Source organism: Centropristis striata, chromosome 7 (genome assembly GCF_030273125.1).
Source record: "Centropristis striata isolate RG_2023a ecotype Rhode Island chromosome 7, C.striata_1.0, whole genome shotgun sequence".
Lineage (NCBI taxonomy): Eukaryota > Metazoa > Chordata > Actinopteri > Perciformes > Serranidae > Centropristis > Centropristis striata.
In genome coordinates, this window is record NC_081523.1 from 36253672 (window position 1) to 36264293 (window position 10622).

Genomic DNA, 10622 nt, shown 5'->3' on the forward strand with positions numbered 1-10622 from the left:
GATCTTAAGCTAAATAAGTATCCATTAAATATTAAATGTAGTCTAATGCAGGGAACGAAACATCCTTTGTTGCAGAACTACTTCAACACCAACCGTAGCAAACTCGTTTAAGAGCCTGTAATTAAAATAACAATAGAAGCCAATGTAGGCAACTAAAATAACGAAAGAAAGCCAATGTAGGGAACTAAAACAACAATAAAAGCCAATATAGGGAACTAAAACAACAGTAAAAGCCAATGTAGGGAACTAAAACAACAATAAAAGCCAATATAGGGAACTAAAACAACAATAAAAGCCAATGTAGGGAACTAAATAAAACAATAGTAGCCAATTTAGGGGAATAAAACAACAATAGAAGCCAATGTATGGAACTAAACATCCTTTATTGCAGAAGTAATTCAACACCAACCGTAGCAATCTAGATTAAGAGCCAGTATAGGGAACTAAAATAACAATAGTAGCCAATGTAGGGAACCAAAATAACAATAGTAACCAGTGTGTGGAACTAAACCAACAATACAAACCAATGCAGGGAACTAAAACAACAATAGAAGCCAATGTAGGGAACTAAAACAACAACAGTAACCAATGAGGGAACTAAACCAACAAGACAAACCAATGTAGGGAACTAAAACAACAATAAGAGCCAATGTAGGGAACTAAAACAACAATAGAAGCCAATGTAGGGAACTAAAACAACAATAGAAGCCAATGTAGGGAACTAAAACAACAATAGTAACCAATATAGGGAACCACCAAACTAAAATAACACCAACTGCAACAAACATGTCACCAATGTAGGGAACTAAAACTATTGTTTGTGAACTAAAAAACAACTACCATATACATACTATTTGTAAAATGTAGGTAAGTAAACATGCTAAGTATGGGAACTAACTTAACAGCCACCATAGCAAATTCAAATTCACACCAGTCACTATAGGGAGCTTAAAACACAGGCTGACCACTAAATGTAGAGTGCTACATAAATATCAGCTGCAGGGAACTAAAGAACGACACTGTAGGGAACTAATTAACACCAAATACATAGATACATATAGAAAACTGTTAAATTATTCCTTTAACCGTCACCCGTGTTTGTGAACGTTGTTTTGAATTTTTATTTCTCTTGTTTTCTAATGTTTTAAGTTTCTGTGGAGATAAAAACAAACAAACAACAGGTTTACAATAATCAGTTGCACTGAAGAAGCTTTTCCTTTCGTTTGAAGGTCCGAGTTTACATTTTCTGTTGTTGACTATTTGAGCCATTTTGTGTTGAGTGAAAAAGACTTTCTTTTCAGAGAGAGGTTTTTATTTTGACCTGTTTGTAGGTTATATTCTGTTTAAATAAATCAATATTTTTGTCAACTCCTTGCTGTTCGTTAAGTATTCATCACATTCACACACATTTTATCCATACGTCCTGCTGAGGTGTGCAGTGAAGTTATATGTTTATTTTTTTGTTTATTTTGTAATTTTATTGCCTTGAGAAGCAGATACTATCATAAATTAGTGTATTATATTTTTTACAATAATTTATATTGCCTTCAGCCCTAAAAAACTTGTTTATAGTAGGTAAATATATTTAAAATATATATTGCTGCCTGCAGCAGCACATAATATCCCAACATAGTATTCAGTATTTGTTAACATTAGTTATATTGCCTGCAGCCCTGTACACTTACACTTGTATACTGATCATAAATTAGGCAAGTTAATTGCTCTGGTATATTTGTCAACAATATATATATATATATATATATATGTATATATATATATATATATATATATATGTATGTATATATATATATTTGTAGAATAATACGGTAAGTGTGACTTTTTTTAACATATTTTACTGAAAGAAAATAGAAGGTTGCCTTAATTTCATTTAATTAATTTATATCCAATTCACTGTAATTTAAATATTCAAGACCATTAAGCAATTTAATAATACTGTAAAAAAAAAAAAACAAACATCCAAACACACAGTCATGGACAAAATATTTTCCATGGTTTTCTTGATAATGATTTTGGTTTTTATCAGAAGAAAACCATGTTAAATGTCTAGATATCAGCTCTGAAATTAAACTCTTATCAGCTATTTTTGTTTTTATCATTATATTTGTCCAAACAAATGTATCTTTAGTTGTAGTAAAATGAACAAGAAACTGAAGAAAACAAGGGTGGTCTAATATTTTTTTCCATGATTTTTGTACATTTTCTGACACTTTTGTACTTTTACTTAAGTAACTTTTGAATGCAGGACTTTAACTGTTGTGGAGTAATTCCACAGTGTGTATTTTACATCAGTAAAGTAATCTGATTACTCTTCTTACTGCTGCTGCAGGCGGCCTGTACATTGACAGTGCCTACTACCAGCCGCAGACCATCGCCACGCCCATCATCATCCACCTGGGCCCTCAGGATCTTTTCTGACCCCACGCTGGACTTGGCGGCGGCGGTCTTGACCTCCCGTTGAACCCCTCGCCCTTATTGAACTCTGTGGGCGGGGCTCAGTCACTGCGCCGCCGCTCCTCCTCCTCCTGCCCTGGCGGGTTCCTCCTCCTTCCTCCGCAGCAATACTGAAAGCAATATGGAGGAGAAGAAACACCTGGGGCCGCACTCTGTCAGGTCCAGGTCCAGGTCCAGGTCTGGGTCCAGCTCTGGGTCCAGCTCTGGGTCCAGGTCTGGGTCGGAGGAGTCTTTGTTTGACCAGAATCGCTCAGAAAATGTCAATAAAACACAAAGCAATACTTGTTCTTCTTCGGGGAAACAGACCATCAGCAGCGGCACATTCTCTGTGTACATATATTTACTACCTGTATATATTGATGTATTAGAGTTTTAAATATATATAAATATAAATATATATATATATATATATAAACATGTTAATATGTTTGAATATGTAAAACCCCCCCGACAGCTACAGAAACGTTTATAATCTATCTCTGAATGTAAATACAGTAATAAGTCACTTATTATCTATAAATACATTTTACAAACTGTCTATAACTGTATTGGTATGTTGATGATATATAATCACTATTTAAACATGATTACATAGAAAATAGGCTGAGTTGTATTTTACGTTTCACAAATCAGAAACGTCACAAACAGTTTGACATTTTAATCGTTTATTCTCCAACTGAGAAGCTTTTAAATCAACATTTATCATCTGTTGTAAAAAAAAAAAAAAAAAATCTGTTTTTCTCCACCTGAGGGCATGAAAATATGTTTCTACTTCACATTGTGATGTTTATTTATTATATTTATTTTTCTGTTTTTAGGGCCCTTGACAGAAAAAGTTTGGGAAAGTTCTGGTTTAAATGTTTGTAATGATCCGCAGAAAAAAGAGGGTGTTTATCATCTATGCTAATTTAGAAATATAATAATTTATCATATTTCTTTGTTAAAGCCTTTAACAAAGATGTGACTAAGGAATTAATAGAGAATTTAGGTCCTACATTGTGTAAAAGCCCACAAAATTAAAGGGATGGATATTAAAGCTGCACTGATTAGTCAATTAATCAATCTTTCTATTATCTATTTAAATTATTAATTAATAGTTTAAGTAATTGTTCCAGCAGAAAAGCAAATAAATGTGATAATTCCAGGATCTTGAATGAGTTTTTCTCTTCTAATACCAAAGGGTATTAGAATAATTGATAATTTAGATTAAGATTCAGCCCTATTTAATATCTCTGTACAAACCGGACGGTTAAATCAGTTAATACATTTATATAATCTTGTATCACCATAAAAAAAACAACCCCTAACGAACATATTTGCATTTAAAACTGCACTGAAGAGATTCAGCCTTCAGGAACTACAACTCCCATGATGCTTTGAGAGCCACACATTAACAGAGCTGAATGATAACTGAATAATAATTTATCCTGGGTAAAATTATGATTTTACAGTTCTGTATATGAGAAATATGTTTATTTCTAAAATCAACACCATGTCTCATGAGGTTGGAATAAAATATTTTTTACCTCTTTCCATGAAATGATTGTGACAATGTGACAGATAAGGTGTATATCTTCTCAAAACGTTATTAATCAATTTCAGGATTGTCTCTGAAAACAAAAGTTATTCCAACTTGACGGGCGACTGTAGAAAGAAAACCACAACAACAAGACTTCAGATAAAAATGATACAAAAGCAACTTTTTATAAGTTTGTTTTCATAATTTTCAGTTTTTCAACCTGATGCTGACACCATGAAACAACTGAAACTTTAATGAATCTAAGAAAGACAAAAAAGCTCTGAATCTTTCCTACAGGATAATTTATCAGATTTAATCTAAAATGTACCAATAAAATGGTGAAAAACTGCTACTTATAGCGAGCTGCGGCAACAGTAACCATGTATATTTGATTTGAAGCTGAAGCAGACGGAGTCACCTGTTGTTGTTGCTGTTGTTGTTGTTGTTGTTGTTGCTGTTGTTGTTGTTGTCGTTGCAGTTTGACTGAAAGCACAAAGTGTCTGAAGCAATATTCAACTCAGGAACCTTCAACTCGATCTGATCATGTGACATGAGAAGTTTCTGTTTTAAACTCCTGATGTGATAAAATGCTGTTTCCATGAATGTAAAAACTGATTTTAATTAGATTTAACAGAAAGTATGAAGGTCAAAGTCCTCAGACAGACAGAGAGAGTTTACTAGATGTTGTTTTTTTCGTTTCCATTAAAGACTTGTGTTCAGTTTTGGGGTTTTTAAGGTCTAAATGTGTCTCTAAGCTTCTAGATTTTGCTTAAAATTGGAGAATACTATCAGAGAAATGACTTCTTCAGCATCTTGAGTTGTAATAAAGTTCTGTCCAACACTGGACGGGAGTTCATTCATTACAGAAACACACACAGTCATTTATCTGCTGCAAAACATAAATATATAAATGTTTGTGACACTCTGGTTGTGTGTATGTGTGTGTGTGTGTGTGTGTGTGTGTGTGCGTGTGTGTGTGTTTGTTTGTTTGTTTGTGAGTGTAAGTTAATGTGTGTGTGTGTGTGTGTGTGTGTTTGTTTGTTTGTGAGTGTGTGTTTGTTTGTGAGTGTGTAAGTTAATGTGTGTGTGTGTGTGTGTGTCTTTGTGTGTGTGTGTGTGTGTTTGTGTGTGTGTGTGTGTGTGTAAGTTAATGTGTGTTTGTGTGTGAGAGAGAGAGTGTTTGTGAGTGTGTGTGTGTGTGTGTGTGTGTGTGTTTGTTTGTGAGTGTGTAAGTTAATGTGTGTCTTCGTTTGTGTGTGTGTGTGTGTGTGTGTGTTTGTTTGTGTGTGTGTGTGTGTGTGTAGGTTAATGTGTGTTTGTGTGTGTGTGTGTGTGTGTCTGTGTGTGAGAAAGAGAGAGAGTGTGTGTGTGTGTGTGTCTTTGTTTGTTTGTTTGTTTGTGTGTGTGTGTGTGTGTGTGTGTGTGTAAGTTAATGTGTGTTTGACTTTTCTTGGCCAGGTCTCTCTTGGAAAATAGTTATTTTTTTTGTTTTTTTAAATCTCAAAGAGACTTTTACCTGGTTAAATAAAGGATATATATAGTGTCCCAAAGCCAATGAAACAAAGGAGCTCCCAGAGGTTGCACTAGTCTCATTCTCTGGCAGGCACAAAGACGCCACCCTTCACTTGACGCCTCAGCTCCTCCAATACTGCCCCAGAGAGTTTTCATCGGAGTTTCAGATGTAGTTCGTACCGACCAGGTTGCACACTGGCCTGTAAAATTTCATAAGTGTGACCAATGCAAATTCTGTAAAATGAATGCAACCAACACCCTTTGCTTCACCGAGGAAAAAAAGTTGCTTCAAATCTTACCTTTTGGCCTAGGCTAAACTGCTGAAGATGCTTAATAGATGTAAGAACTGAGAAAAATTGTTCAAACATGGTGCTGATTATTCAAAAGTTTTGTTTCCCTTCAGCATGTTTTGTTTTTTTAGCACCATCTATGTTTTCTCAAATACATAAGTGTGTTTTTCAGTGTTCTACAGCTACAGTAGCTTGTTGAGAAGCCGTCAAATGAGGCAGTGTTATTAATATCGATTTTATTATTGATTTATTATTATTTTGTTATTTAAAAACAAATCTGAAATATAATTTCTTGTCTAACAGCACTATTAAAGTCACAATTATGATATATGTTATTGAGATGAAAACAAAAAGGGAAATGGTTATTTATTTTTATTTATTATTAATTTATAATTATTTTGTTACTTAAAAACAAATCTGAAAAATTATTTGTTGTTAAACAGCACCATTAATGTCACAATTTGTATATATGTTGTGGAGATGCAAAGAAAAAGGCAAATTTGTGTTTCTGTAAGCAGATATTGTGTCTAGTTTATTAATTTAAAAATAGGAAATATCATAAAAATGAATGCTATAAACGCCCAATGTGACATATATGTCACATTACAGATCTTTGACACTTGGAGTAGTATTTTTTTAAAAACATCAGAAATGTGTTCTATGTGCTCCACTTGGTCTGTGGTATATCCCCCATAATTTTCCTTCAAGGATTTCTGGGTCCGGGTTCTTATGGGTTAAATTATTCACTGAGAGTGAAAAAAATGAGTGGGCATGATTGTGTTCTGAAAGTTAAAAAAACATCATTTCAAAATCAGATCTTAGATTTCTTTGTGTTTTATTTTGGTTCTAAATGTTGATCTAGTAAGTCAAAGTAAAAAAAAAATCATGATCAGGTCATAAAGGTGAGGCTGTGCTGAACAAAATGTTACCAACATGGCATGGTGAACATTTTTTAAGTTTTTATACAGGCAGAGAAAATAGATCAAAGTCCTGTCTGACAGACGTGCCAAGTATGAAGCCATCACATCAACAGTCACTTCTCTGAAACTCATGTTCTTCCTGGTTCTCAAACCGGCTGAACCGCCTTCAAATGTTTCCTCAGTCTCCAGAAACACAAGACAAACTGACTATTGTGTGTCTGCGATGGGAACCGTTCTCAGTGCCAGAAGTTTAAGGCATGTGGACAACATGAAATTCCTGGGCGTGCATATTTCCTCCAACCTCTCATGGTCGCTTGTTACCTGCCAGAGGACTGTGGCTGTATCCCAAAGTCAAGGATCCTTCCTTGGTAGGATCCTTCCTTCGGAGTCGGGTCCTCCGGAGGCGAGGCCAGAGTCCTTCCTTTCACTGGTGTAACACATAAATGGGACAGCCTTTGGAGTGTGCAGCTGTGCGTCATTGCGTAATTGGACGTCCTGCTTAACCCTATAAAGCCAAGTGTATCACATTTGATACACATGTTGTTGAGACCTCTACATCATCAGTCTGATATATTTTTTTCCTGAAAAACCTGATGTATACATGTGTTGGAGATTAAAAACAAACAAACTGAGCAACAAATTGCACAAAAATACCAGATGTAGCAAAAATGATACAGGTTCATTGCTGGGTGAAAACTTCATATCAGCAGATAAATATTTTTTTTCTTGCATATTTGAATTAAATGTTAAAAGGAAAGTCTTAATAGGATAAAAATGTTAGGTTTTATGTTTTTATTAGTTCAAGAAAAACAAACTGTGAGCAACAAATTGCACAAAAGGACCTGATGTATCATATATGATACAAATTAGAATTCATATATGCAAATTTATTTATTTACGGTTCAGGCTTTATAGGGTTAAATTCAGCGCCGCTTTGGCCTTTTGGCTAAGATCAAGTGTAGTATATGTTCTTATCAGTTTAATAAAAATAAATAAATAAATACATGAATAAATAAATAAATTCAGAGCCGCAATTTCAAAATGTGTGTCTTTGTGTGTGAGAGAGAGTGTTTGTGAGAGAGTGTGTGTGTGTGTGTGTGTGTGTGTGTGTGTGTGTGTGTGTGAGCCTCACAGCGGCCAGGGAAAAACTCCTCAACAACCCTTTTAGCAGGAGAAAAAGAAGAAGAAACCTGAGGGAGAGACAGAGGAGGATCCATCTCCAGGACGGACAGACGACAATAGATGTCGTTGTACAGATCAACAGAGTAGAATAGAGGAGATAGAGGACGAAGGGGGAGAGGGAGGGAGGAGACAGAGAGGAGCAGGAGTTCTGGGAGGAGACAGCAGCACACTGTAAAAAATTTCTGTAGATTTTACAGTGAAAAACTGCTAAACCATTACAGTAAAAGACATAAAATGATAAATGAGTTAATTCAGTTTCAGTAACAATGAAACACTGTAAATGTGTATATCAGCCAAATCAGTATTTTTTACATTTTCTTTCTGAAAAATACATTACTCCACTGTAAAAAAAAAAACACTGGCACCGTGTTTGTAACAAAAATATACTGTAATATATAGAAGCCATCACTGTAATTTTTGCATTTGTCTTTTGTAAAAAATACTTTTTCTCACTGTTAAATGTACTAAACATCATATCTCTAACAGAAATATAGTGTAATATTTAATGGTAAAATCTCTAATTTATGCAGCATCTATAAAGTATTTTCTTGTCAATTATATGGCAGAACAGCGTTTCTTTTGATGGAAAAACGTTTTATTGAAACGGTAAAATATGGAATAAAATGGCAATCTTAAACGTGAAATCAACAGAGCTAATATCTTTTTACCGTAAAATTAGAAAAAGTTACACCGTATTTATTACTGTAATGTTCTGACAACCACAGCTGCCTTTTTTTTAAAAAACAACAGATTTTTTTTTACACTGCAGGTGATGAAGCGCCACCATTGGCAATGTTAATGCATGACAAAAACTATGTGGTTTTTTCCTTAAACCGCATGTTATCAACATTAGTGATGTTCGATACCATCGATTTCCTCTCCGATCCGATACTGAGTAAAATTCAGGCTGGTATCGGCGATACCGATCCGATACCAATACTTTGTGCAAATACACCTAATTTGCCTGGTAAATCTAAAAAGAGTGTATTTCAAATGGCTTAAGAATGAATAGAAGACATCAGAGTCACTTATTTATTTTAAACTCAGAAGTATACGGACTCATTCACAATATAGCTTCTTTTCCGCTCCGCCATTGAATTACACACAAACGCACACTGAGAGAGAGAAGAGTGAGGAGCAGCGTGCCACTGCCGGTACGTATTAGGCACTTACCCAGGCGGAAGAAAAAGTAGTTCCTACCAGCAGTGTGTCATTTAGACAAGATTGGAATAGTTTAGTTACTTTCCACCGTATTCCTGTTAATGATATACATTACCACAAATGACTGAAGTATCAAAAGTATCGATATTTTCATTTGAGAATCGATTTTAGAGCATACAGATCTGGTATCGAAAGTATCGATATTTCGGTATCGATCCGCACGTCACTAATCAACATAAAGTAGACATGTCTGTAAAGAGGAGACTTATGGGAACCCAGGTAGCCCATTCGTTGAGATAGCATGTCAGAGGTCAAATGACCACTTTGAAAATCGTCATGCTAAATTGCCCTAGCAAAAAAAATAGACTCACTTTGCTAGCCTGGCTAACACCAGACCAAATCTCAAATGAGATTTGGTCTAGCCAGACCCTGGACACCTGCCGTTCATTTCTCCGTAGAGGAGGTGTGGTTTACGATCCTCCGGAGCCGTTTATTGGACGCTTAGAATGTCTATTAAAGCGTCTGTAGGTAGCTCTTAGCCAATCAGATCAGTTATACCAGATGACGTAGTAGAGCAACAGAAATGGATGTTTGTTGTGTGTGTGTCTGTGAGAGAGTGTTGCTTGCTGCTTTCCTTCTCCAGTTCTCGCTTTCTGCAAGATTATTTATTTTCACGCTTTATTCCCCCTCATGTCATTCAGCCACACACATCCACTGATTTTATGGGCAATAAACAAGCTGCTGCGGGCCTCTCGGCAGCATCGCTGTCCCCCGGCTCAGAGCCAGATCACCGGCGGTGACTGGCGGTGACCGGCGGTCTCGCCGGCTCAGCGCAGCGCCGCTAGCGCTAGCGGCACTAATAGCCCCGCTACCGGTGATCTGGCTACCAGCCGGGGGACAGCGGAGCCGCCGAGAGACCTTTCGCCTTTCAACTTTCGCTCTAAACTATTTAAAACACCATCTACAGCTAAAGAGAGTTTCGCGTCTGCAGCAGCCATGTTGGATCCGGAAAACTACAAGCTTCCAAGTGTCGAGTAGTACACGTCGTCGTCTTGCCGTCCCTCCCCGCTCTGTGATTGGATCCCTAAAACAGGGCTAAGAAACCTTCCTGGTTGCCAGACCGCCTGGAGGTTCGAAATTAAATTCGAGCGTGCAAGGCAGTCTGGGTATACCCAGGCTAACACTTTGCACCATATTACGTCAACTTCCCGATATGATATCCTGGCATGCTTTTTACCAATGGATTCCTTAGACCTTCTAGTTTCATAAGATAGATGTGAAAATTAAAGCCCGCTACAGCCCCGTGAGCCCGCCGGCTGGCCGATGGGCCCAATGTACCGCGGGCAGAACATCAGAACGCCAAGGGGTTCCATTTATTACTGCAACATGCAGAAGCGATCTCCCCATTTTGTTGCATTTTCTTTAATTTGTTATTCTTTTACATTGTCAAAAAACATATTTTCACTTGAACTTTTATGTAATTAATATTTGTGGTGTTGTAAACATGTCAACAGCAGCTTGGAGGCCCAGTTTCTATCTACTTGTAACAGCTGGCCGCCATTTTCC

The 10622-nt window shown here is 36.4% G+C and overlaps 1 protein-coding gene and 1 pseudogene across 1 annotated transcript in view; both read left to right on the forward strand.

Annotated features, from left to right (window-relative positions):
- Positions 1 to 2485, forward strand: part of LOC131974680 (spermatid perinuclear RNA-binding protein-like) — a 126605-nt gene extending 124120 nt beyond the window's left edge. Inside the window, exon 18 of the mRNA XM_059337088.1 lies at positions 2348 to 2485. Coding sequence (XP_059193071.1) covers positions 2348 to 2436 — 89 coding nt within the window. The 3' untranslated portion in view covers positions 2437 to 2485. The remainder of the gene's footprint in view (positions 1 to 2347) is intronic.
- A 5153-nt stretch (positions 2486 to 7638) lies between these two features.
- On the forward strand, positions 7639 to 7752 carry LOC131975534 (U2 spliceosomal RNA; annotated as a pseudogene).
- The last annotated feature ends 2870 nt before the right edge of the window (positions 7753 to 10622 follow it).